Source organism: Eretmochelys imbricata, chromosome 1 (assembly GCF_965152235.1).
Source record: "Eretmochelys imbricata isolate rEreImb1 chromosome 1, rEreImb1.hap1, whole genome shotgun sequence".
Classification (NCBI taxonomy): Eukaryota; Metazoa; Chordata; order Testudines; family Cheloniidae; genus Eretmochelys; species Eretmochelys imbricata.
In genome coordinates, this window is record NC_135572.1 from 361592425 (window position 1) to 361620374 (window position 27950).

Sequence of the window (27950 nt, forward strand, 5' to 3'; positions counted from 1 at the left end):
AGAGATGAATAAGAGGGGACATGATACAAATCTGTAAAGTAATAAATAATCTAGTGAAGTTAGTTCAGGAGCTTCTGTTCTCCCTGTCTCACAGCACAAGGACAAGAGGACATTTGATTAAATCAAAAGGTGGTAAATTCAAAACCAGTAAAAGAAAATACTGTCCATCACAATACATAGTCTGCGGAACTCATTGCCACTGGAAGTTGTTAAGGCCAAAAACTTGGCAAAAGTCCAAAAAGGACTGGACATTTATATGGATAATGAGAATATCCAGATTTATAAGAGTTAATGCAAAAAGCGGTGTGGGAAGGAATATTAAACATTGGATTAAATCCTGAAGCACAATCTCCAACAATTAAAGATTAGAATCAGCCCTTTCCGGGGGAGGAGCAGATTGCCTCGCATCTGCTGCTTTGAGGTTCTTACACTTTCCTCTGGACTACCTGGTTCTGGACAGTTGGGCACAGGACAGTACTGGCCAGTCCTATGCTCCTTGTTCTAGTATATGTATCAGTCCACTCTGGGACAATGTGGGCAGCTAGGCCATGATGCCGCAGCAGGGCACAGAGCGCCTGGAGAACATGCTCCCTCAACCTGCACTGTGTGGGGTAATGAACCCAGCGTGCCCTACTACAGAGAGAGCAGGGCGGGAGGAGAGCTGGCCAAGCTGGATACACCGTTCAGGGAGATTTCGGTCTGTGCTGTAAGCAGTAGCCTACCCATTCCTACCTGCCCCGGGGTATCTCCATCGCCCACGGAAGTCACCGTCCCTGTCACCCTCGCAGTGCTCACAGCTTTGGCCCTGATGCCTCCATCAGCACCTTCCCAGCTCCACTCGCTCGTCCCAAAGGAAGGCGGAAACCAGAGACCTGTGTGATGTCATACCGGCCAGTCACCGATTGGACGGAGGCCCTGGACTTGGTTTATGGTGTCACGAGTACTGAGGCAAGTGTCCTAGCTGCAGGTGCCTGGTGCTCCGGTGGAAGATGCGGCTGCTCTCCCTCCTCCTGTTCCACACCCTGGTCTGGCCCATGCACAGCACGAAGGGCAGCTGCGAGTAAGTGACACCTGGGCCACGAGAGGAACTACTGAGAGGGCCCCTGATGGGGCCCTTCCCAAGCACCGAAGGGCATTGGCCCCCCTCACATGAGGCCGTCCTGAACGACAGGGATTCCTGCCCCCTTCCCAGGGTCAGGTGACATCGGTGCCTCATGGCTTAGCAATGAGGCCCTGGCATATCAATCCCATGGGCCATCTCACATGGGGTGGGTAACGCACAGGGCTCCTAGGCCCTGCTGCTTCCCTCGGGCTGTGTCCAGGGAGAGGCAGGTGGCCTGACACAGAAGATGCCTGGCAAGACCTGGGCGTGAGATAGAACCAGCCGGAGGCAAAGGTCAGCCCCAGGGTAAGTGTCAAATCCCTGCTGCCTTGCCAGGCCACAGCCAGCAGGGCAGTGACGCTCCTCTGTCTCCAGTGCAGCCTGTGGGCGCCGGCCCCTGGCGTCTGGCTACGGCGGGATGCGGATCGTGGGTGGCGTAGATGCTCTGCCGGGGGCCTGGCCCTGGCTCGTCAGCATCCAGATCCCCACCCGAATGGGCCCCCGGCATTCCTGTGGCGGGTCCCTCGTCAGCCCCCGCTGGGTCCTCACAGCCGCTCACTGCTTCAAAGCCAAGAGAAGGTGAGACGTGCGACCTTGGGGGAGGGGTGCCCTCACAGCCCAGGCAGGGGGCCAGCAGCTCAGGCCACCCACCCACTCTTCCATGTATTCCCAGCACTTGCAAGCCAGAAGGGCATCTGGGCAATGCCATGGAACTGGCCATGCCATGGGGCTGATCCTTATGGGGCGAGACAGCTGGGCACCACGGCCTATTCCACAGGCTGGCACTGTTCCCTGGCCAGGCATCAACACACCCTAGGCTGAGCCTGGTGTGCCTGGGCACTGACTGACAGCTTGTCCCAAGGTGAGAGCATGCTGGAGAACACGCTGCCCTATTGTGTCTCTGTACCTGGCTCCCTGCTGCCGCGCTCTCTCCTTGCCTCAGACAGTAGGGCAGTGCAATGCACCCAGCTACAGTGCAGCTCTCTGCGGCCCTGCACCGGCCGGGAGAGGAACCGCTCTATCCCCTCCCACCTGCGCCCTGGGACTGACTCCCGTTCTGCTCTCCAGGCTGCTCCCGCAGTGGCGTATTGTGGTCGGTGCGTCCCAGCTATCCCAGCGTGGCCCCGAGGCCCAGGTGCGCTCCATCAAACAGGTGGTGCTGCACGAGCGCTACGAGCCGCGCATGGAGAGCAATGACATCGCTCTGCTGGAGCTCGAGCAGCCGATCGAGTGCAATGACTACGCACAGCCCGCCTGCCTGCCCAGTGCCATGGTGGAGGTGTCGAACCTGTCCCACTGCTACATCAGCGGCTGGGGAGTCACGCAGGAGACATGTGAGAGCCCCAGGCTCCCTGTTAACTCTAACTGGGCACCTGTCCCAGCACGGACACACTGACCTCAACTGGGACTACTGGGATCTGGCTGCACTGAAGGTCTAGGCCTCTGCTGCCGTGAAAAGGCAGCAGCTGCCCCTCCTGACGCTGCCAGTGCCCCACACACCTCACTGAGCCAAGGGCATGTGCCCACCAAGGGCTGGATCCAAACCTCACCTGCCCAGGCAAGGGAGGAGGAGGAGGGGATGCATGAGCAAAACCACCTCCCACAAAAGTGTGGGAGCAGAGTGAAGGTTAGGCACTGGGGGAAGGGCACACCCATGTGGCGCACTGGGGAACGGGAGATAGGGCTAAGAGCTGTGCAGTAAATATTCTTCATGTCCCTGCAGCCCTGGAAACAGCCGACATCCTGCAGGAGGCCAAGGTGCATCTCATTGACATCACGACCTGTAACAGCAGCCGCTGGTACAACGGGGCCATCACCAGCAACAACCTGTGTGCAGGGTACGAGCAAGGAGGCATCGACAGCTGCCAGGTATGCAGGCTGGAGCCCTCTCACTGCAGAGTCCTCCCCAGCTCTGCTCAAATGCTTGTGCTGTGGCCTCACACCCCCTCTTCTGGGACCCCCGCCTAGAACTCTCACTACCCCCTGCTCTGCTGGAATCCTCACCTGGGACCTTGCCTCCACTTCCTCCAATATCCCGACCCGGGGCTCTGCCTCCCCCTCCTCCGACCTGAACAGTTTCAGCACCCTTGTCTACGGTCTCCTTCAGTCCCAGACAACGCTGTTTCTGGCATACAAAAGAAAGTGAAACCACATCTTTTCTCCTCACCCATCCCCAGGCTCCTCCGCTGGTGCCCAGTCCCTTCCAAACTGCCCCACCCCATTTTAAAACCCATGCCCCATGCCTCTGTCCTTCTGCTTGTCAAGCACTGGCCTCTCTCTACCTGGTGGTATGGGAGCCTTCTCCTCTGTCTGCCTGCTGCCAGAACTCCTTCCATTTGCCCATCTCATAGGTAATCTCAGCTGGAAACCTCTTTGCTTTTCTCTCTCTGTCATTGTATTAGGGGTGTAAAACCCCAGGGATGCTATGCAAAAGGAGGGGGATTGCAGAGCCCACGATGAGCTGCACTGGGCTGTGGCAGTCTCCCAAAGGAAGTGGGAAGAGTCCCATTTAAGTGTCCTCAGCAATGGAACTGGCCAGGACACTAGGGCAGCGTTTCCCAAACTTTTCCGGCCACAGAACACTTTTTAGCCGATTACGGAACACTTATAATATTATTTTGTAGTCGTTTGGTTTTCAAATAAAAATGGCGTTATTTATGCTCCAATATATTTTATTTCATAAAACAAAGCAAAAATACAAATGTAAAATAACTGGAACTAACACTTTCTAACTGGAAAGCGTGTATAAAGTAGTACAAAAATCAAGTGCAAGAGTCAAAATTAAATTCTAGATTCTTTCACGGAACACCTATTCCCATCATGCGGAACACCAGTGTGCCGCGGAACACCGTTTGGGAAATGCTGCCCTAGGGAACAGGCCACAGGAAACCATCCACAGGAATGGACTGGAGGGGCCCAGTCGGCGGTTTTTATCTCTCATGTCAATGACTCAGAGATCCAATCTGGGTCAGGAGCTCTTAGGATTAAGAGCACAGCTACTCCTCAGGGCCAGTGAGGCAGATACCCTGAATTTGGTACGCAGAGCTGGGAGGAAGGCCCTGTGCCTTAGCACACGGGGCAGGGAGTGAGGCCTCCATGCCATAGCGCCGATGCGTAGTGGCTGCGTTCAGAGGTGTGGTACCCAAGAGGGCTCTGTATGGGAGGAGGAAGAGGAGGGAGCTGACTGCTAAGCACTCACCAAACTAGCTATGAGCTAACACAGAAATGCAGCGGACTCCTGATGGGGGAAGCGCTGGCTGCAGCTCCTAGACAGTCCATTCCCATGGGTGAGGGGCGCACTGCAAGATCATCCCCCTTTGGAACATGTGCTAGGGCTTTGCCAACGCTAGGCAGGCCTTGGGGGTGAGCCCCCTTCCTCTGAGCTCTAGCTGACAACTGTCTCCCAGTGGTAGATGCCAGAGGGACGAGTTGTGTGTCCTTAAGCCTCTTCCAAGGAGTCAGCCCTACTGCCAAGCCTGACCCACCAGTGATGAGCTGGCTGTGCCTCAGACCTCTCTCCTCTGCTGCAGGGCGACAGCGGTGGCCCCCTCATGTGCACAAAGGAAAGGTCAAAGCGCTTCTGGGTTATTGGAGTCACCAGCTGGGGGCTGGGCTGCGCCAAGGCACAGAGGCCAGGGGTCTACAGCTCCACTCAGCACTTTCATGACTGGATCTTGGGGAAAGTCAGGCCCAGGCCCAGAACAAGGACAGACCCCTGCCCGTCAGCCCAGAGCAGTCTGTCTGACTTCTTCAAGAAGCTCAACGAGTTCCTACAGGGCCTGAAGGGAAAGGGGACTTGAGAAGGGAGGGGAGCAGAGCACAGCGGAGGCTGAGATGGACAGTGGCCATTTCTGACACTTTGCCCACTGCTCTAGAGGACTCTGTACCAGCATCCGGCTCCCATCCTGCCCGTCGTCCTTGTGGATGGAGACTGAGAGCTTACCTCACAGCAGAAGTAAAACGGTGCCCACAACACAGCCAGCTCTGCCTCTGTTCTATTCAACCTCTTATGCCATGCCCAGAACCACCCAGGAGCAGAGGCTGCACACAACTAGCTGGGCTAGAACGGTGGAGCGAGGAAGGGGAGGGATGGCTCACAGTGGGTTGGGACAGTGTGGTTGGAGAAGGGTGGCACACAGAGCCAGAGAAGCATTGGGGTGGAGTGGTTGGGCTGCTACGGTGAGTGGGGTCAGGGAGGGGTGAGAGGTAGAGCTGGCTGGGTTGAAACAGCAGTGGGAAGGGCTGCTATTTGAACATGGTCCGGGTGCAGGAAGGACCCAGGCTCAATGCTTTGTAAAAAAATCCTTTAGTGTTGGTTTTCTCAGTCTGGGCTCCGCTAATAGACACCTGGGCAGGACCCTTCCCTGCAGGGCAGGCAGTGCCCAACACCCCAGCAAATGCCCCCCTTCCCTCCCAGAGCGGCAGGCAGCAGTCACATGTATTCTTGTCCCTTCTGCATCCCGGATGCTTAGGAGTTTGGGGCCCAGGCCAGGAAGATCGGGCCCAAACAGTCTCCCTCCTAGGGAGGGATGGTCCCAGCCAGAGGCTCCCAGCATGGCCAGTGCATGAGAAATCTGCTCTCCCCAGGCAGAGAGTGATGGTTCTAACTAACCATGAAGAAGCTGGGGCAATAGGGAGCAGTACAAGGTTGGTCTGAGGCCTGGGCTCAGGTGGATGGGGGCTTCTCCTCGGCACAGTTCTCCTCTTTATCTGAGTCCTCCCGCTTTTTCTGCAGCTCAAAGTTCTGGAAGGGAGCAGGATGGGGGAATGGTGAGAAGCAAATGGGAACCAGCCATTTCCCACCCCACCATGGCACTCCCAGCACAGCACCTCATCCCCTCACCCCTAATCTGGGACTGTCTGTACAGGACCCCACAATGCTCCCAACACAGGCCCCACTTCACCCCACTCTGAGCTGGGACTGGGGGCTTTTTCCTGGTGAGGGAAGGGGTGTGGTGCTGGCAACTCACTAAGGAGAGGGAGGGGAGCTTCAGGCAGGGCACTCTTACCTCCAGCTCCCGCATGACCTCATCCATAAAATCCCCTGAATTCTGTTTGTACGTGACAGCCAGTTTAATAGCATCACTGAAGAGCTGAGGAGAAAGGAGGGGCACTTGTCACTCTGGGAATGAGAGGGGCGTCTAGGATGCCCAACCCCAGATGAACCCACCCTACAGCACCCTAGAGAAACCAGCCATGAGACAACCCCCCAGCTACAGGACCCCCCCACACACACCTGGGAGGCAGCCAGCGAAACATCCTGTCTCCCAAAGAATGCCTGCTCCTTCTCACCTCCCCATGCTGCCTTGCACCAGTCCCATCTCACATAGCCAAGCTTTACCTTCACTACGTTGGTGCCATCTGCAGCTGAGACAAAATAGAAGGGCAGATTGAACTTCCGGGCAAAGTTGAAGCTTTTCTGAGTCACTTTCAAATCCGCTGAAGGAGGAAAGGAGAAGCAGTTATTGAGCCATCACTGCTGGTAGCAGGCCAAGCATGCCCTGGGACAGCATAGAGAAGAAGACCATGCAACCTTCGTGGGGGCATCTCTCGCTGGCAAGGCCCCCTTCATGCAGCGCATGGTTTGGATGGTGCCTCCTGACAACTAGAGGAACCTGCAAAGGGTGGCAGGCTAAACTAACAGTTAGCAAGGAAGTACATGATGGAAAAGGACCTTTTCGTTGCTGGTCAAGGCTTTCCACAGAGGGATGCTGACAGGGACTCTCACCTCATGGGGGGACATCTGGTGCAGTGTAAACAACAGAGCATTACTTTTCATCTGTCCCAGCTCCCAGGTCTGCATGGCTCTGTCTGTGCTAGGGATGTCTTTCAAACGTTTCTCACTATTGCTAACAGTGGTACACTTGCAGCGTACCAGTGTTGTCACAGAACCATCACCTTTGCCCTCCCTCTGCTGCTCTTCCACTGTTTGTCACGCTCACTTGTTGCTTCTCGTCTCAAAGCAGACTGAAATCTCTTTGGGGCAGGGACAGTCTCACCCTATGTTTGCGCAGCACCCTGCAGAAAGGGGCCTGATCTGGATGGGGCCTCTGGGTACTTCCACAATACAGACTATAAACTGTAACAATGTCAGGGAACCTGGTGAGCTAAGAGGGCTCTGCCAGCTGGCCAGTGTGGTGCAAGCTGCTGTTCAGGGGAGCGGGAGGAGATTGGAAGGAGACTGGGTGATATCAGGCCAGGGCTCAGCTAACCGTGCTATATATTTATGTCTGTGCTGAAAACAAATTTGTGTTTTCAGTTTCTTTTTCTGAGCAAAACAAAGTCAAGAGGCAAAAACATAGAATCATAGAATCATAGAATATCAGGGTTGGAAGGGACCCCTGAAGGTCATCTAGTCCAACCCCCTGCTCGAAGCAGGACCAATTCCCAGTTAAATCATCCCAGCCAGGGCTTTGTCAAGCCTGACCTTAAAAACTTCCAAGGAAGGAGATTCCACCACCTCCCTAGGCAACGCATTCCAGTGTTTCACCACCCTCTTAGTGAAAAAGTTTTTCCTAATATCCAATCTAAACCTCCCCCACTGCAACTTGAAGCCATTACTCCTCGTTCTGTCATCTGCTACCATTGAGAACAGTCTAGAGCCATCCTCTTTGGAACCCCCTTTCAGGTAGTTGAAAGCAGCTATCAAATCCCCCCTCATTCTTCTCTTCTGCAGGCTAAACAATCCCAGCTCCCTCAGCCTCTCCTCATAAGTCATGTGTTCTAGACCCCTAATCATTTTTGTTGCCCTTCGCTGGACTCTCTCCAATTTATCCACATCCTTCTTGTAGTGTGGGGCCCAAAACTGGACACAGTACTCCAGATGAGGCCTCACCAATGTCGAATAGAGGGGGACGATCACGTCCCTCGATCTGCTCGCTATGCCCCTACGTATACATCCCAAAATGCCATTGGCCTTCTTGGCAACAAGGGCACACTGCTGACTCATATCCAGCTTCTCGTCCACTGTCACCCCTAGGTCCTTTTCCGCAGAACTGCTGCCTAGCCATTCGGTCCCTAGTCTGTAGCGGTGCATTGGATTCTTCCGTCCTAAGTGCAGGACCCTGCACTTATCCTTATTGAACCTCATCAGATTTCTTTTGGCCCAATCCTCCAATTTGTCTAGGTCCTTCTGTATCCTATCCCTCCCCTCCAGCGTATCTACCACTCCTCCCAGTTTAGTATCGTCCGCAAATTTGCTGAGAGTGCAATCCACACCATCCTCCAGATCATTTATGAAGATATTGAACAAAACCGGCCCCAGGACCGACCCCTGGGGCACTCCACTTGACACCGGCTGCCAACTAGACATGGAGCCATTGATCACTACCCGTTGAGCCCGACAATCTAGCCAGCTTTCTACCCACCCTATAGTGCATTCATCCAGCCCATACTTCCTTAACTTGCTGACAAGAATACTGTGGGAGACCGTGTCAAAAGCTTTGCTAAAGTCAAGAAACAATACATCCACTGCTTTCCCTTCATCCACAGAACCAGTAATCTCATGATAAAAGGCGATTAGATTAGTCAGGCATGACCTTCCCTTGGTGAATCCATGCTGGCTGTTCCTGATCACTTTCCTTTCATGCAAGTACTTCAAGATTGATTCTTTGAGGACCTGCTCCATGATTTTTCCAGGGACTGAGGTGAGGCTGACTGGCCTGTAGTTCCCAGGATCCTCCTTCTTCCCTTTTTTAAAGATTGGCACTACATTAGCCTTTTTCCAGTCATGCTGTAAAAGGCCAGCACTTTATCTAGTAAAATATGATCTGTGGAGTCCATCTCCAAGAAGCCCTTGGGACCAGCCAGGTGGTCACTTCCTTCAGCCATGTCACAAAAGGACCATCCCACAGCACTGAAAGGCTAAGAGGCAGAAACACTCACCATCAATTTTGTTGGCCACCACGATGCAAGGGATCTCTGGGCGGAACTCTCTCAGCTCCTTGTACCAGTTATTCAGGTTCTTGTAGGTGACCTTCCTCTGCACATCAAACACCTGCCAAGGAAGAGCCACCTGTCACCAGGCCTGCAGCTGGACAGTCCCTGAGCAACCCGCTGCACTGAATATTTGCAAAACCCACCATGCAAAATCACTGCCTTTCTTTTTAAACACACAGAATTGCAGAGTTAGTGCCTGAAGGGAAGATTCTGAAGGGAGATTATTTAGATTGGATCAAAATGTTTGATACAGCATCCCGTGGAACATCACTGTCAGAATTAAATACAATTGACTTAGACCAGACACCAGCATAGGGGCTGACAACTGGCAGGAAGGCGGTAAAACAGAGGCTATGGTAAACTATCATCAAGCCATTAAAAAAACCCCAGCCCCTCTCCCTGCACTAAGCTATCATCAGCCTCTTGATCTCTCTGCACATCCTGCCTTGTATAGTGCTGAGGATACTCACCCTTAACAATAATGAGGGTGGGGAGGGCTCTAATGTGCCCTGTAAGGATAGGTGTCAGCTCCAGTCTGATTTACAACTTCATTAATGAGCTAAACAAGGGGGTCAGCAACATGTTAATGAAGTTTACAAATGATGCTAAGTTAGGAGGAGCTGAGACTAACAGTGTGGACAGAGGAGAGTAAAGAGATTAAAGCCTGGAAAGGGAACACATCTGGGCAGGAAACTCCAGCAATGGGAAGCAGCAATGGCTGAAAGACAAGGGCAATGAGAGGAGGCAGCAAATGGGACATGAATTTGCAATGCAATAATCCTGCATAATAGACCAATGCAGCTTTGTGCTGCATGCTCCAAGGTATCGAGTCACAAAGCAACAAAGGGTCAGACCTCCCTATATGGCTTTGATGTGACTGCACCAGGAAAAGTGCATTCTGTTCTAGGCATGATATTACTGGAAAGCTGTTGATGAATTGGACAGAGTTGAGAGAACAAAAGAAATACAAAGGGGTTGAGGAACGGAGTTATGAGGAAAGATGAAAGGTGCTAAAGGTAAACAATGACGGGAGAAGGGACAGGAGAACAGTATAGGAAGGACTGTTAACAGCAAGCAAGGAAAGGAAATATTTACAGCACTACATAAGAACATAAGAATGGCCGTACTGGGTCAGACTAAAGGTCCATCTAGCTCAGGGTCTCAAACACGTGGGCCGCGGGCTGCATGCGACCCGCCAAGTTATTTTCTGCCATAGGCGCCAACTCCACCAGCAGCCAAGCTTCCCTCACCACCCCCCCACCTCCCCCAACGCGCCGTGTCCCCACTTCTCTGCCTACCTCCCAGCGCTTCCTGCCACCAAAGAGCTGTTTGGTGGCGCTTAGGACTTTCCAGAAGGGAGGGGGGACGCGGCGTGCTCAGGGGTGGAGCTGGAGAAAAGGCAGGGCCAGGGCGGGGATTTGGGGAAGGGGTTGGAATAGGGGCAGGGAAGGGGCGGAGTTGGGGCGGAGACTTTGGGGAAGGGGTTGGAATGGGTGCGGGGAAGGAGTGGGAAGAGGCGGGGCAGGGGCGGGACCTCATGGACTAGACATTCAGCATGTATGATTCTTTGCTGTGAGTAGTCGGGAAGAATGTTTGTTAAAAGTGACAACGTATTTTGTATGAATAGTTACTTTAAAAAGTTCCTGCCATTACAGCTACATTGATAGACTGTTACCGTAGATCATCATCAGTGTTACTGACCACATAAGGAATAGTTACAGGTATTTATATTTTATTAAAACCCCTCTTTGCATTACAGTTTTAAAAAAGTTAATTGACTTTTAATAGCATACTATATTACTCTTCATTTTTTTCATTTTTGACTATACTTTTGAATTGTTGTATGAAAAGGTTTCAGTGATGCGGCCCTCGGGCCAATGTACTAGTCCCCATGTGGCCCTCGTGGTGATTTGAGTTTGAGATCCCTGATCTAGCTCAATATCTTGTCTTCTAACAGTGGCCAGTGCCAGATGTTTCAGAGGGAGTGAAAAGAACAAGGTAATTATCGAGTGAGCCATCCTGTTTTCCAGTTCCAGCATCTGGCGGTCAAGGGCTTAGGGATACCCAGAGCATGGGGTTGCATCTCTGACCATCTTGGCTAATAGCCACTGATGAACCTATCTTCCATGAACGTATCTAACTATTTTTTGAACCCAGTTATACTTTTGGCCTTCACAACATCCTCTGGCAATGGGTTCCTCAGGTTGACTGTGCAGTGTGTGAAGAAGTACGTCCTTTTGTGTGTTTTAAGCCTGCTGCCTATTAATTTCATCAGGTGACATCTGGTCCATGTGTTATGTGAAGGGGTACATAACACTTCCTTATTCACTTTCTCCACACCAGTCATGATTTTATCAACATCTACCATATCATAGAATCATAGAATACCAGGGTTGGAAGGGACCTCAAGAGGTCATCTAGTCCAACCCCCTGCTCAAAGCAGGACCAATCTCCAACTAAATCATCCCAGCCAGGGCTTTGTCAAGCCTGACCTTAAAAACCTCATATCCCCACTTAGTTGTCTCCTTTCCAAACTGAACAGTCCGAGTCTTTTTAATTTCTCCTCATCTGGAAGCTGTTTCATACCCCTAATCATTTTTGTTGCTTTTCTCTCTATCTTTTCCAATTCTAATATATCTTTTTTGAGATGGGGGTGACCTGAACTGCACGCAGTATTCTAGGTACGGGCGCAACATGGACTTACATAGTGGCATTTTTATATTTTCCATCTTATTATCTATCCCCTTCCTAATGATTCTGTTTGCTTTTTTCACTGACGCTGCACACTGAGCAGATATTTTCAGAGAACTATTCACAATGATTCCAAGATCTTCCTTGAGTGGTAACAGCTAATTTAGACTGCATCATTTTTTATGTACAGTTGGGATTATGTTTTCTAGTGTTCCCTACTTTGTGTTTATGAACACTGAATTTCATCTGCCACTTTGTTGCCCAGTCACCCAGTTTTGTGAGATTCCTTTGTAATTTGTGGCAATCCGCCTTGGACATAACTATCTTGAATAATTCTGTATCATCTGTAAACCCTGCCACCTCACCGTTTACCCCTTTTCCCAGATCATTTATGAATATGTTGAACAGCACTGGTCCCAGTACAGATCTCTGGAGAACCCCACTATTTACCTGTCTCCACTGTGAAAACTGGTCATTTATTCCTACCCTTTGTTTCCTGTCTTTTAATCAGTCCCTGATCCATGAGAGGACCTTCTTCTTATCCCCTAACAGCTTATTTTGCTTAAGAGCCTTTGGTGGGGGATCCTGCCAAAGGCTTTCTGAAAGTCGAAGTACACTGCATCAGCTGGATCACCCTTGTCCACAAATTTGTTGATGCCCACAAAGAATTCTAATAAATTGGTGAGGCATGATTTCCCTTTACAAAAGCCGTGTTGACTGTTCTGCAACAAAGCATCATCTATGTGTCTGATTATTCTGTTCTTTACTGTAGTTGCAACCAATTTGCTTAGTACTGAAGTTAGGATTACTGGCCTGTAATTGCTAGGATTGCCCCTGGAGCCTTTTTTAAAAATTGGCATCACATTAGCTATCGTCCAGTCATCTGATACAGAGGCTGATTTAAGCGGTAGGTTGCATTCCACAGTTAGTAGTTCTGCAATTTCTTATTTGAGTTCCTTCACTTTTTTTGCCTCTGTCTTCACTAACAAGGTCAGCTCCCAGACTGCTGCGCTGGGCATCACAAAATGGGGAAGAGATGGCCAGCCCTCTGTGGAGATAGAGGTGGTTAGGGACTATTTAGAAAAGCTGGACGTGCACAAGTCCATGGGGCCGGACGAGTTGCATCCGAGAGTGCTGAAGGAATTGGCGGCTGTGATTGCAGAGCCATTGGCCATTATCTTTGAAAACTCGTGGCGAACAGGGGAAGTCCGGGATGACTGGAAAAAGGCTAATGTAGTGCCAATCTTTAAAAAAGGGAAGAAGGAGGATCCTGGGAACTACAGGCCAGTCAGCCTCACCTCAGTCCCTGGAAAAGTCATGGAGCAGGTCCTCAAAGAATCAATCCTGAAGCACTTGCATGAGAGGAAAGTGATCAGGAACAGCCAGCATGGATTCACCAAGGGAAGGTCATGCCTGACTAATCTAATCGCCTTTTATGATGAGATTACTGGTTCTGTGGATGAAGGGAAAGCAGTGGATGTATTGTTTCTTGACTTTAGCAAAGCTTTTGACACGGTCTCCCACAGTATTCTTGTCAGCAAGTTAAGGAAGTATGGGCTGGATGAATGCACTATAAGGTGGGTAGAAAGCTGGCTAGATTGTCGGGCTCAACGGGTAGTGATCAATGGCTCCATGTCTAGTTGGCAGCCGGTGACAAGTGGAGTGCCCCAGGGGTCGGTCCTGGGGCCGGTTTTGTTCAATATCTTCATAAATGATCTGGAGGATGGTATGGATTGCACTCTCAGCAAATTTGCGGATGATACTAAACTGGGAGGAGTGGTAGATACACTGGAGGGGAGGGATAGGATACAGAAGGACCTAGACAAATTGGAGGATTGGGCCAAAAGAAATCTGATGAGGTTCAATAAGGATAAGTGCAGGGTCCTGCACTTAGGACGGAAGAATCCAATGCACCGCTACAGACTACGGGCCGAATGGCTAGGCAGCAGTTCTGCGGAAAAGGACCTAGGGGTGACAGTGGATGAGAAGCTGGATATGAGTCAGCAGTGTGCCCTTGTTGCCAAGAAGGCCAATGGCATTTTGGGATGTATAAGTAGGGGCATAGCGAGCAGATTGAGGGACGTGATCGTTCCCCTCTATTCGACATTGGTGAGGCCTCATCTGGAGTACTGTGTCCAGTTTTGGGCCCCACACTACAAGAAGGATGTGGATAAATTGGAGAGAGTCCAGCAAAGGGCAACAAAAATGATTAGGGGTCTAGAACACATGACTTATGAGGAGAGGCTGAGGGAGCTGGGATTGTTTAGTCTGCAGAAGAGAAGAATGAGGGGGGATTTGATAGCTGCTTTCAACTACCTGAAAGGGGGTTCCAAAGAGGATGGCTCTAGACTGTTCTCAATGGTAGCAGATGACAGAACGAGGAGTAATGGTCTCAAGTTGCAGTGGGGGAGGTTTAGATTGGATATTAGGAAAAACTTTTTCACTATGAGGGTGGTGAAACACTGGAATGCGTTACCTAGGGAGGTGGTAGAATCTCCTTCCTTAGAGGTTTTTAAGGTCAGGCTTGACAAAGCCCTGGCTGGGATGATTTAACTGGGAATTGGTCCTGCTTCAAGCAGGGGGTTGGACTAGATGACCTTCTGGGGTCCCTTCCAACCCTGATATTCTATGATTCTATGATTCTTTAGAAGTCTTGGGTGACTCCCATCTGTTCCTGGGGACTTACTACTACTGTTTATCACTTTGTGCCAAAACCTCCTCTCTCAACACCTCAGTCTGGGACAGTTCCTCAGACTTGTCACCTGAAAAGAATGGCTCAGATGTGGGAAACTCCTTTACATCATCTGCAGTGAAGACAGATGCAAAGAATTCATTTAGCTTTTCTGCAATGGCCTTGTCTTCCTTGAGTGCTCCTTTAGCACCTTGATTGTCTAGTGGCCCCACTAATTGTTTGGCAGGCTTCCTGCTTCGGAGATATTTAAAAGTATTTTTTGCTGTAGTTTAAAGTCTTTTGCTAGTTGGTGCTCAAATTCTTTTTTGGCCTGTGTAATTATACTTTTACGCCTGACTTGCCAGAGTTTATGCTCCTTTCTCTTTTCCTCAGTAGGATTTGACTTCTACTTTTCAAAGGATGCCTGTTTGCCTCCAACCACTTCTTTTACTCTGCTGTTTAGCCAGGGTGGCATTTTTTTGTTCCTCTTACTATTTTTTTATTGGGGGTGTACATTTAATTTGAGCCTCTATTATGGTGTTTTTTAAAAGTTTCCATGCAGCTTGCAGGCATTGCACTCTTGTGACTGTTCCTTTTCATTTTCTTTTAACTAGCTTCCTCATTTTTGTGTAGTTCCCCTTTCTGAAGTTAAATGCTACGGGGTGGGCTTCTTTGGTATTTCGCCCTGCACAAGGATGTTAAATTTAATTACATTATGGTCGCTATTACTGAGTGGTTTAGCTATATTCACCCATTGGACCAGATCCTGTGTGCCACAAAATCGAGAATTGGCTCTGCCTTTGTGGGTTCCAGGACTAGCTGCTTCAAGAAGCAGCCATTCATAGTGTCTAGAAATGTTATTTCTGCATCCCATCTTGAGGTGACATGTCAATATGGGGATAGTTAGAATCCCCTATTATTATTAACTTTTCAATTTTTATAGCCTCTCTAATGTCCCTTAGCATTTCATAATCACCATCACCACTGTGGTCAGGTGGTCGATAGTATATCCCTACTGCTATACTCTTACTATTCAAGCATGGAATTACTATCCATAGAACTTCTATGGCTGTTTGATTGATTTATGATTTTTATTACATTTGACTCTGTGGTTTCTTTCACATATAGTGCCATTCCCCAACCAGCCTGACCTACTCTGTCATTCCTTTACATTTTGCACTCTGGTATTACCCTGTCCCATTGATTATCATCATTCCATCAAGTTTCTGTGATATCAATATCCTCATTTAATACTAGGCACTCAAATTCACCCATTTTAGTATTTAGACTTCTTTCCTTTGTATATAGGCACTTATAAAATTTGACAATATTTAATTGTCCGCCTTCATGTGATGTAACCGAGTGGGACTCTCCTTCATTTGACTGTTTCTCTTAAGCTTCTACCTATACTTTATCAACTTCTTTAGTAGGACATAGAGAATCCCCATTAATAGATTCTCCCCTAAGGAATGTCTCTGTCTGCACCATGTTCTCCTCTGCACCTTTCAGCTTTCCCCAGCCCTTTGTTTAAAAATTCCTATATGACCTTTTTAATTTTAAGTGCCAGCCATCTGGTTCCATTTTGAGTTAGGGGGAGCCCATCCTTCCCATATAGGCTCCTCCTTTCCTAAAAGGTTCCGCAGTTCCTAATAAATCTAAACCCTTCATCTCTACATCATTGTCTGATCCATGCATTGAGACCCTGCAGTGCTGCCTGTCTACCTGGTTCTGTGCCTAGAACCGGAAGCATTTCAGACAATGCTACCATGGAAGTCCTAGACTTTTATCTCCTATCTGGTAGCCTAAATTTGACCTCCAGAATCTTTCTCCTACCTTTCCCTATGTCATTGGTACCCACATGTACCAGGACCACCAGCTCCTCCCTAGCACTGCACATAAGTCTGTCTAGATGTCTCGAAAGATCTGCAGCTTTTGCACCCAGCATGCAATTTACCATGCGGTTCTCCTGGTCATCACAAACCCAACTATCTATATTTCTAATAATTGAATCCCCCATTACTATTACCAGTCTCTTCCAATAACTGGGGTCCCCTCCCACATAGAGATATCCTCAGTGTGAGAAGATACCATGGCATCATCTGAAAGGAGGGTCCCCACTACAGGATCATTTCCATCTGCTCCAGTTTAATGTTCTCCTTCCCCAAGACTTCCATATTCCTCAGCAGCACAGAGGCTGGGGGTGGGACCACTCTGCTGTGTCCCGGAAAGTCTCCTCTTGTGTACCTCTCTGTCTCACTTAGCTCGTCCAGTTCAGACACTCTGGCCTCAAGAGCCTGTACTCGGGGTAACATTATTAAAGATAATGTGTAGGATGAATACCAAACAGGTTCTGTTACCAGCCAGGAATCCTCTACAAACACAGAGTGAAAGCCACAGGTAGAAGAATGCCCTTACCATGATACAAGCATGGGCCTTGTGGTAATAGGATGCATGCATACTCTGGAACCTCTCCTGTCCGGCTGTGTCCCAGAAGTCTGAAAGGCACAAACCAGCAAGTTCAGCATGCCATGACAGGAAAGAACTTCCAACTCCCTCAGAACCTAACCCCAGAGTTCAGCCCTCTCCTGTATATCTACTGATACGAGCCTTTGCCATGACAGACTGAGACATTCCCTGACCAGTTTACAAACACAGGCTCTCGCTATACATGGGGTTTAGATGTGCCTGTGCAACACCCCAGCAGAGACAGTTGGCATCAGTTTAAATACAGTAGTGCAAAAAGTTCTGTGTAAACTGGATTTAAAAAAAACACAGAAAAACAAGGCACGGCATGGGTGCAAAAGCTGAAGAAAAATTAGGTGAGAAGTACTCAGATAGTACAGGGATGATTGTGGGATCCAAACCTAAACAGATTGGGGTGATCTCAACAATGGCAGTGTGATCTTTTTTAGCAGGGTGGTCCACAGAGCATTCTCCATGCCAGGACCCTGGCTGTCATCTTCCCTGGGCAGCCTAAATGTGGCTCTGTCCAGCTGCAGTGTCCCTGTGGCTGCAGAGGCATGAAGGGTAAGGTGGTCTCTGACATAGCCAGGTCCCAAACTACTGAGTGCCTCACAGACTAAGACTCTGCTGTGAAGTGTAAGAGGAAGGGGAAGAAGTGTAGCCTCACCAAATTCCCCCACTGCACAGCTCCAACCCCCTCCTTTCCACTCCATTCTTTCCTGCATTGTACCAACACCCTCTCCCGTCTCTAACCTCTCCATATTGCCTCCAACTGCTCACACTCCCCTGCCCCTCCTCTTCCCATCCTCACACAGTTTGGACACTGCTCCAACTCCTCCAACATCACACCCATTGCTATGGCTACTCACATACCCCCGCACCTTTCCCTCCTTCTTGCCATCCATGCCTCAGTTAAGGCTAGAAGGACCATGGGCAGGTGGTAGGATTGTGCGGAGAGTGTGTACCAGCTGGAGGTAGGGACAGGCAGAGAGTCGACATGTGAAGTTCCTAACCCAGATCTGTCCCTAGTGCACAAAGAAGGGTTCTACGCACCCATTCACAGCATAGGAGGCTCAGCTGAATACAAACACTCCATGAAGAGGAATACAACCAGAAACAACCATTCATCTCAGTGGGAGTTCTCATTCTCCTTTCTCAAGCATTTAGCATACCAGCATGGAAAGGGGTTTAGAGGCCCTCAGGGGGGCAGGCCCTCAGATGCTTGCTCATGTGGAGGGGGAAGATAAGGGGCTCAGACCCCCCCCAATCAAGCCACACATGGGGGTCAGGGAGAGGGCTATACATGGGGGGCAGGGAGGGACAACCCTGAAAAGAGCTGGGGTGGGGGAAGGCAGGTAAAGGGCTTCAGACTCCTCTCTCAGCAGGGAAGGGCCTCCCAGATCCTAGCTCACATGCGGGACAGGAAGAGGGACCCACACCCCCACAAGGTTCCCAAGGATCTGTACAGGGACCTGTGCTGTTCAACATATTGATTAATGATTTGGAAAAAAGGGTGAACAGTGAGGTGGCAAAGTTCAAAATTATTCAAGATAGATACGTTCAAAGCAGACTGTGAGGAGTTACAAAGGGATCTCACAAAACTGGGTGACTGAGCAAGAAAATGGCAGATGAAATTCAAATTGATAAGGACAAAGTAATGTACAGTAAAAAAAAAATCCCAAATATACATATATAAGAATGGATTCTAAATTAGCTGTTACCACCAAAAAAAGAGATCTTGGAGTCACTGTGAAGAGTTCTCTGAAATCTTCCACTCAATGCACAGCAGTGGTCAAAAAGACTAACTGTATGTTAAAACTATTAGGAATAGGATAGAAAATAAGACAGAAAGAACATAAAAATGGCCACACTGAGTCAGACCAATGGTCCAGCTAGTTCAGTATTCCATCTTTCTGACAGTGGCCAGTGCCAGATGTTTTAGAGGGAATGAATAGAACAGGGCACTTACCAAGTGATCCATCCCCTGTCATCCAGTCTCAGGTTCTGGCAGTCAGAGATTTAGGGACACCCAGAGCATGGGGCTGCATCCCTGACCATCTTGGCTAACAGCCATTAATGGACGTATTCTCCATGAACTTATCTAACTCTTTTTTGAACCCAGTTATACTTTTGGCCTTCACATCATCACCTGGCAATGAGTTCCATAGGTTGACTGTGTGTGGTATGAAGAAGTACTTACTAATGTTTGTTTTAAACTTTTTGCCTATTAATTTCATTGGGGAACCTTTGTTCTTTTATTACGTGAAGGGGTAAATACCACTTCCTTATTCACTTTCTCCACACAATTCCTGATTTTATAGACCTCTATCATATCCCCCCTTAGGCCCAATGCCACTATATAAATCCACACCTGTGTCCAGTTCAGGTCACCCCATCTCAAAAAGAAGATAGTGGAACTGGACAAGGGTGAGACAAAGACAACAAAGATGATCAAGTACATGGAACAGCTTCCATAAGAGGGGAGACTACAAAGATTAGGGCTGTTCAGCTTAGAAAAGAGACAACCAAGGGAGGATATGACAGAGGTCTATAAAATCATGAATGGTGTGGACAAAATGAACAGAGAGAAGTGTTATTTACCCTCTCACACAATACAAAAAATAGGGGTCACCTAATGAAATTTATAGGCAGCAGGTTTAATACAAACAAGAGGAAGTACTTTTTCACACAACTTTTTCACTCATTGCCATGGGACATTGTGATGACCAAAGTATAATTGGTTCAAAACAGAACTGGGTAAGTTCATGACAGAAAGGTACATCAATGGCTATTAGCCAGGATGGTTGGGAATGCAACCATGTGCTTTGTGCAACCCTAAATCTCTGACTGCCCGAAGCCAGGCGTGGAAGACAGGGGTGGATCACTCCATAATTGCCCTGTTTTGTTCACTCCCCCTGAAGCTCTACTACTGACCACTGTCAGAGACAGGATGCTGGCCAGATGGACCAAGGTCTGATCCACTATGGCAGCTCTTGTGTTCTACAGTTTGAGCCCCATGTGTGTGCAAAAAATAATTAGAAGAACAAGATGTTTTTGTAAAATTATGGGTTTTTAAGAGGTTGATAGCTCAGAAACCCCCTGCTCAAATGACCCCACCTTTGGACTACTAACACCATCCAGCACCCCAATGAAGCCCTATACATTTCAAAACCACCCAACTCATCATATGGATTTTAGAGTACTTAAAATGGTCCACCTTTAAACAGGAAGCGATGCTCAACCTTAACTATAGCAGAGTTGGGGCTCTGCTATAAATACCAGTACAACTTTTCTAGTGTAGATGCTGTTATACTGGTACATAAGTACTTCACACCACGAAAGGAATAGTGGAATACAGTAGAACCTCAGATTATGAACACCTTGGAAATGGAGGTTGTTCATAACTCTGAAATGTTTGTAATTCTGAACATAATGTTATGATTGTTCTTTTAAAAATTTAGAACTGAACATTGATGTAATACAGCTTTGAAACTTTACTATGCAGAAGAAAAATGCTGCTTTTAACCATCTTAATTTAAATGAAACAAGCACAGAAACAGTTTCCTTACCTTGTCAAATCTTTTTTTAACTTTCCCTTTATAAATAGTTTATATTTAACACAGCACTGTACTGTTTTGGCCTTTTTTTGGGGGGGGAGGTGGGGGTCTCTGCTGCTGTCTGATTGGGTACTTCCAGTTCCAAATGAGGTGTGTGGTTGACCGGTCAGTTTGTAACTCTGGCGTTCGTAACTCTGAGGTTCTACTGAAATTAAAACGGGTAAGGTCAACTGTCTATTGGTATAATTGCATCCACACTGTGGCTTTTACTAATATAACTATTTTGGTTAAAAATAAAATCACAACTTTAACCAAAAGAATTTTAGTAATAAAACTTTCAAGTGCAGACAAGGCCTCAAGTATCAGGAAATGTTGCACCTGAGTCCTGAAACAAAGAAAATAGTGAGCAAAATGGTAATTGGGCCCAGACACCCACAGAGAAGGTGGGGGCTTTCTTAAACCCAGCTTCTCTTAGAGAACAGAGGGAAGAAAAAATACACACAGAAGGATCTGGGCTTTGCTAGGAGAATGTTAGTAGATTCTGTTCTGTTACTGTAACAGAAAAGAAGAGTCTGTCTAATTTAGCTTGTAGTGAAGCGTGAAATTAAATGGATTAAAAACTCGCTGATTGATAGATCTCAGAATGTAAACTATAAACAGGGGATTATTATTGCGCAGTGGACTCCCACAGGGATCGGTTCTTGGTCTTATACTATTTAACATCTTTATCAATAACCTGAAACAAATTCATCACTGATAAAATTTGCAAATGACACAAAAATTGGGGGAGCGGCAAATAATTAAATAATTAAAAGGACAGGTCACTGATGTGGAGCAATCTAGATTGCTTGGTAAACTGGGTGCAAGCCAACAATATGAGTTTTAATATGCCTAAATGTAAATGTATACAACTGGGAACAAAGACTGTAGGCCATATTCACAGGATGGGGGACTCTAGTGATGGAAGTGATTCTGAAACAGATTTGAGGTTCCTGGTGGATAATGAGCTGAACATGAGCTCCAGGTATAACTCTGTTTCCAAAAGGGCTAATGCGATCCTGGGAAGCATCAACAGGGGAATGTTGAGTAGGAGCAGAGAGGTTATTTTACCTCTGTATTTGGAACTGATATCAGAGAATCATAGAATACCAGGGTGGGAAGGGACCTCAGGAGGTCATCTCGGCCAACCCCCTGCTCAAGCAGGACCAATCCCCAATTTTTGGCCCAGATCCCTAAACGGCCCCCTCAAGGATTGAACTCACAACCCTGTGTTTAGCAGGCCAATGCTCAAACCACTGAGCTATCCCTCCCCCAGACCACTGCTAGAGCACTGTGTTTATTTCTGGCGTTTACAGTTCAAGAAGGATGTTGGTGAATTAGAGAATATTCAAAGAAGAGCCATGAGAATGCTTAAAAGATGAGAAAACATGCCTTAAAATGATAGACTCAACTAAAAGGAGGTGAAGAGGTGACTTGACTAGAGTCTATAAGTACCTGCGTAGGGAACAAATACTTAATAGGCTCTTCAACCTAGCAGAGAAAGGTATAACATGATCCAATGGCTGGAAGCTGAAACTAGACAAATTCAGACTGGAAATAAAGCATACATTTTTAATTATAAGAGTAATTAATCACTGGAACAATTTACCACGGGCTATGATGGATTCTTCATCACTGGCAATTTTAAAATCAAGATTGAATGTTTTTCTAAAATATCTGCTCTAGGAATTTTTAGGGTGGGCAGGGGGAGTTCTGTGGACTGTACTATATATAGGAGGCCAGACTAGATGAAAGCAACGGTCCCTTCTGGGGATGATTATTATTATTGATGAGACTTTATGTGTAATGTGTGTGTAGGCTATTTGTTGTTTTAAAATCCCCTTTTCTCTAACACAGTAGATGCTGGTTATTAACAATCCTGATACTGACAATTTTTGGTTATTAGCAACATTTTGCTGGAAGCTGATCCTATCCCATTAAGCATAAAGTTAACTGGACTCAGATATTTGCAACTGTCATGCTGCTTATTGGCAACTTTTCTTCTTTGCCATGGAGCCTCCCCCACGGGTGGGGACCCAGCAGCCACACAGGAGATAACGCAGGAATCCTGGCGCTGCAAAGTGGGAGGAGAGGCTGGGAGGGTAGGCTGCAGACAGGGCAGCAGCATGGAGATGGGCTGCAGCCTGAATGCCAGGGCTTTCCACAGGGGGAAGGGATGCTGGGGGCCCATGGGGCTGCACAGTACTTCTTCCTGCACTGTCTAGGCTGTGCCCTGTCTTGGCACTGGGGGCCTGGGCTCAGCACACTCCAGCGCCCTCATTCTCCATGGACAGACCCAGTCATAGGCAGGTTTTTGGGGCTGCAGCCAGGTATGGAAGCACTGGGATATGACAAGCCCAGGGAGAGGGAGAATGCAGGAAGAGGTACAGTGCAGCCCCATGAGCCCCCAGCATCCCTGCAGAAAGCCCCAGCATCTAGGCTGCTGCCACACTCTCCCCTGCCCACAGACTACCCCCACAGCCTCCTCTCCCATGGTGCTGCAGGCTGGAAGGGGGAGCTACAGGCAGGGCAGCAGCTGGGATGCAGGTTGTGGTCCAGATGCTTTCCAGGGGGAGCAGGAATGCTAGGGGCCTGCATGATGCCTCTCCTGGTGCTCTCAGGGTTGCATCCTGCCCTGGCGCTGGGGGCCTAGGCTCAGCATGTCCCAGCACTTCATTTCTGGCTGCAGCCCTGTAAACCTGCCTTTTGGTTATTGGCAACTTCTGGATAATAGCAACTTCTTGCTGGGAAATGAGAGGCTGCTGGTAAGTGGTATACGCTGTACTTCATTCCAACTGCTAAATCAAAACAATTGGTTTTAAGAAAGCTGTTGGTCAATATTGCTTTTCACAGGGTCCTGAAGGTAGGAAGCACACAGGTTCCTGAGTCTGGCCAGCAAGATGATAAGCGTTTGGTGTTCATGGGTCAGTGTACCAGGATACCATCTAAGAACAGAAGAATCATGAGATTCCACCCCATGACAGGTACAGGCAAGAGACCAAACACTTTGGAGTCAGAGAGATCAGAAAGAGGACTGAAGTGCCACTAGCTTCACTGCTATGACATGGACCAAAAGAGGACAGAACACTGAGTCGTTTGTAACCTTATTCTAAGGTTCTCACACATCTCCTGCCCCACTGGAGAAGCACATTGGTAACATTTCCCATTTCTGATGACACCACCACCATCCTGTTGCCCAGCCTTACTGACCTCTCCCTCTCCTCTCTCATCCAAATCTCACTGCTTTTTCCTGCACAATATATTGAAAATCCAGCTCTTCTTTTTGGTCCCAAAAGCTAAAACACCTGTCGAGGCTTCAATCACCTCCCATCGTGATTACAGCAGGCTTATCCTCGGTGGCTTCCATGATTCCTTCATCATGCCCCTCCAGTCCATCCAAAATACAGCCCATAACGTTAACTTCCTTGCCTGTCAAGCTGACCTCATCATCCCTTTTGGTCCCTCTGCTGGCTCCCTCTTTGCAACTGCATTAAATTTAAATTCCTCGGCCTTTCCTCCAATGTCCAGCGTCACTGCACATCTGCCTACATCACAGTACTTTTCCCTTAACATGTCCCTCGTACCCCTTCCACTCCACCAATGGTACCAGCCTCAATGATCTTTTCATTCCTTCTCCCACTTCTGTCTCTGGGCCTTCTTCATGCTGCCTCACGTGCAAAATGATTTCCCAATCTGTGTTTACGAAGTTCTCATTCAAATTCCTCTTAGACTCATTTCTTCTGCAGTACTTCAAAACTGGGAGTTCATAGCAATAACAAAGGTCATTCTCTCGTCTCAATTTCCCAGTGTGATCTGTCTTCCTAATGCTGCCTTTGAGATTGTAAGCTCCTCAAGGCAGGTACTGTCTTTGTGTCCTATATAGCCCCAAGGACACTGTCAGGATGAAAACTACAGCTAAAAACAGCACAAGTGTTTCTACAAAAATGGTCAACAGTGACACTGATACCATGGATACTGCCATTGCCCTTATTTGGGTCCAGTTTACACCCAGTTGAGGTGAACAGGAATTCCTGGACTCAACAGAGGTCCTTTAGTGATGCCATAGCAGGGATTTCCCATGGCTGTACCCAGCACTCACAGGTAGAATATGTGCTCATCTCCTAGGAGGTGCTTACCCACAAGGATATTCTTCCCATCCACATTGGTTGTGTATTTGTAGAGTGTCAAGGCAAACGTAGAGAGCTGCTGGGGTCGGCTGTGCATAGGTTAAGGAGCTGAAAAGTGAGTCTTATCCAGACACCAATCTCATGTTCAGTAGAGAATCTGTGAGGGGAACTTGCTTGAGGGGGTCTAGGGCAAGCAGTCAGCAGCTGGGTCACCAAGCTGCTCCTCTGCAGTGTGTAGCATAGCTAAGCCAGTCATTCAAATTTGCCTCAGAGTTTCAATCCCAAACTAAGGGTTAGTCTACACAGGAATCGATACAGTGGCGCAGCTGTACCGAGCACTGTGGTGCTGCTGGTGTAGACGCTCTGTGCGGACGGGAGAGAGCACTCCCATTGGCATGATTACTACATCTCCCCGCGTGGTGGTAGCTATGCTGGCGAGAGAGCGTCTCCCACCGACATAGCACTGTCCACACTAGCGCTTAGGTCAGTGTAACTTACATCGCTCGGGGCGGGGGAGGCTTTTCCACACCCCTGAGTGACTTAAGTTATCTTGAAGTAAGTGCTAGTGTGTACAAGCCCTAAGGTGGGGAGTAGGAGCTCTATAGTTGAAGTGCCCATGACAGTCCTATAGGCCGCACAGGACCAGCTGCTAGCATTGCAGTGCTCAGGAAAGGAATTCTAAAGAAGATACTGTAGTTGATAGTGGGGGAGGACCTTCTGAGGAGGAACAGAAGTTATAAGTTCCCAAGTGCTGTGTGGATTTAGCTAGCTTATCAGTGTACTATAAAGAGAGTCTAGGTCAGGCAGGGAAAGCTAGGAAACAGAACTCTGCTGAGGATGGGATGAGAGCCCCTGATGGGAAGAACATGGTTAAACAAGAAGGCCTCAAACAGACCATTTCCCCTTCATGTACCCTCCTGGGCCCTAGAACAAAAATAAACAGTGGTGAGGTCTGAAAGAATCCAAAGGATACAATCCATCCAGGAGGAACCTTTCCATTAACCTGCAAGTAGAGAAATGACACAGGCCCATTAGTCCTTACCTGATCACCTTATTATCTTCTTTCTCCTCATCCCTGATACAGATAGGCCCCCCACTCCTATACATTCAGCCTCTCCGTTGGTCTCAGACACAGCTAATAAACCACTGTGAGGTAACAATAACTGGAGCTGCTGCTTTGTTCAGCGGAGAGGCAGAGACCAGACACTGGTTGAGGAGTGCCAAGCTTGTATGCTGCTGGAGCCTTCCTGGCACGTGCAATAAGGGCCAGTTACTCACTTGGATTTCCCCACAGCGCTGTCCCCCAGGCAGATAATCTTCACGTTCTCATCTGCATCATACTTCCTCTGGTCCAGCTCCTTGCAGGAATCTCCCCCTGGTGCATCTCTAGCCATGCTGCCTCCACCCTAGCTGCACAGAAGCCACCTCTCCTGGGATCAAGGGGAAGATTTTACTTTTCTGAGCCCCTCAGAAAGAGCTAGGGTAAGCACATAGTGTTACAGTCTCCTTCCTAGCCACCAAAAAGCAGTTACGATCAACAGAACTGCTGTGCTGGATCAGACCCCAGCCCTGTGGTGGATACACCTACCCCGAATGCAATGGAAAGGCACCACTCCATCCAGAGCCTCCTGACACCGCCCACAGCTCCTGGCTCTCCCACCTATCATCCCCCGCATCGATCACCCCGGCCCCCACTGGGGACAGCTCCAGGCTATCCCACCTATCATCCCCCGCATTGACCACCCCACCACGCACCGGGGACAACTCCTGGCTCTCCCACCTATCATCCCCGGCATCGATCACCCCACCACGCACCGGGGACAACTCCTGGCTACCCCACCTGTCATCCCCCGCATCGATCAGCCCGGCCTGCACTGGGGACAACTCCAGGCTACCCCACCTATCATCCCCCGCATCGATCATCCCACCACGCACCGGGGACAACTCCTGGCTACCCCACCTGTCATCCCCCGCATCGATCAGCCCGGCCCGTACCGGGGACAGCTCCAGGCTATCCCACCTATCATCCCCCGCATCGATCACCCCGGCCCCCACCGGGGACAACTCCTGGCTACCCCACCTATCATCCCCCGCATCGATCACCCCGGCCCCCACCGGGGACAACTCCTGGCTACCCCACCTGTCATCCCCCGCATCGATCACCCCGGCCCGCACCGGGGACAACTCCTGGCTACCCCACCTATCATCCCCCGCATCGATCAGCCCAGCCCCCACCGGGGACAGCTCCAGGCTACCCCACCTATCATCCCCCGCATCGATCAGCCCGGCCCCCACTGGGGACAGCTCCTGGCTACCCCACCTATCATCCCCCGCATCGATCACCCCACCACGCACCGGGGACAACTCCTGGTTCTCCCACCTATCATCCCCCACATCGATCACCCCACCACGCACCGGGGACAACTCCTGGCTACCCCACCTGTCATCCCCCGCATCGATCAGCCCGGCCCGCACCGGGGACAACTCCTGGCTACCCCACCTATCATCCCCCGCATCGATCAGCCCAGCCCCCACCGGGGACAGCTCCAGGCTACCCCACCTATCATCCCCCGCATCGATCAGCCCGGCCCCCACTGGGGACAGCTCCTGGCTACCCCACCTATCATCCCCCGCATCGATCACCCCACCACGCACCGGGGACAACTCCTGGTTCTCCCACCTATCATCCCCCACATCGATCACCCCACCACGCACCGGGGACAACTCCTGGCTACCCCACCTGTCATCCCCCGCATCGATCAGCCCGGCCCGCACCGGGGACAACTCCTGGCTACCCCACCTGTCATCCCCCGCATCGATCAGCCCGGCCCGCACCGGGGACAACTCCTGGCTACCCCACCTATCATCCCCCGCATCGATCAGCCCGGCCCGCACCGGGGACAACTCCTGGCTCTCCCACCTATCATCCCCCGCATCGATCAGCCCGGCCCGCACCGGGGACAGCTCCAGGCTACCCCACCTGTCATCCCCCGCAGTGACCACCCCACCACGCACCGGGGACAGCTCCTGGCTACCCCACCTATCATCCCCCGCCGACCCCCCCCGCCGGGGACAGCTCCCCACCGACCGCCCCTCCCCCCCGCGCCGACCGCCCCCTCTCGGCAGGGCCCCGGCCCGACACTCACCAGCCGGCCCCGCCGCGTCCCCGCTGCTACGCGACGCGGCGCGCGAGGCCCTGGGCTGCGCACGCGCCGCAGGGACCCCGGGCCGAGGCCGCCCAGCAGCGCCTGAGGCGCCGAGCGCGGCGCGGGACGCTAGAGGCCGCGCCCCCGCCCCCGCCCCCGCGCCGGCCCCGAGCCCGCCTCCGAGCGGCCCCTCCCCTCCCCGGCCCGCCTGGGGCC

The 27950-nt window shown here is 49.9% G+C and overlaps 2 protein-coding genes across 4 annotated transcripts; one reads left to right on the forward strand and one right to left on the reverse strand.

Moving 5' to 3' along the window:
- Positions 1 to 989: 989 nt before the first annotated feature.
- Positions 990 to 4902, forward strand: ACR (acrosin). Its single transcript, XM_077807545.1, has 5 exons — positions 990 to 1060; positions 1478 to 1681; positions 2171 to 2436; positions 2826 to 2971; positions 4633 to 4902. The coding sequence occupies exons 1-5, from the start codon at positions 990 to 992 to the stop codon at positions 4900 to 4902; spliced, it is 957 nt and encodes a 318-aa protein (XP_077663671.1).
- On the reverse strand, positions 3769 to 27860 carry LOC144277354 (rab-like protein 2A). Of its 3 annotated transcripts, none has more exons than XM_077838099.1 (9): positions 27735 to 27860; positions 25867 to 26018; positions 25562 to 25591; positions 24598 to 24677; positions 16818 to 16897; positions 8987 to 9098; positions 6444 to 6541; positions 6112 to 6195; positions 3769 to 5846 (listed from the first exon to the last, which is right to left on the reverse strand). In XM_077838099.1, exons 2-9 carry the CDS (start codon positions 25980 to 25982, stop codon positions 5769 to 5771), a joined length of 678 nt encoding a protein of 225 aa, XP_077694225.1. In that variant the 5' UTR covers positions 25983 to 26018; positions 27735 to 27860; the 3' UTR covers positions 3769 to 5768. The 3 variants fall into 3 exon arrangements, with proteins under 3 accessions (XP_077694225.1, XP_077694233.1, XP_077694239.1); XM_077838107.1 differs by having other exon boundaries at positions 25867 to 26015; positions 27735 to 27843; XM_077838113.1 differs by lacking the exon at positions 6112 to 6195.
- Positions 27861 to 27950: the final 90 nt, after the last annotated feature.

Coding starts and splice junctions, on each gene's coding strand:
- ACR (XM_077807545.1), top strand. CDS start 990: ATGCGGCTGCTCTCCCTCCTCCTGTTCCACACCCTGGTCTGGCCCATG. Junction 1,061..1,477: donor AGCACGAAGGGCAGCTGCGA/GTAAGTGACACC, acceptor CTCTGTCTCCAG/TGCAGCCTGTGGGCGCCGGC. Junction 2,972..4,632: donor GAGGCATCGACAGCTGCCAG/GTATGCAGGCTG, acceptor CCTCTGCTGCAG/GGCGACAGCGGTGGCCCCCT.
- LOC144277354 (XM_077838099.1), bottom strand. CDS start 25,982: ATGGCTAGAGATGCACCAGGGGGAGATTCCTGCAAGGAGCTGGACCAG. Junction 24,678..25,561: donor AGGTTCCTCCTGGATGGATT/GTATCCTTTGGA, acceptor ACCTATGCACAG/CCGACCCCAGCAGCTCTCTA. Junction 5,847..6,111: donor AGGTCATGCGGGAGCTGGAG/GTAAGAGTGCCC, acceptor GCTCCCTTCCAG/AACTTTGAGCTGCAGAAAAA.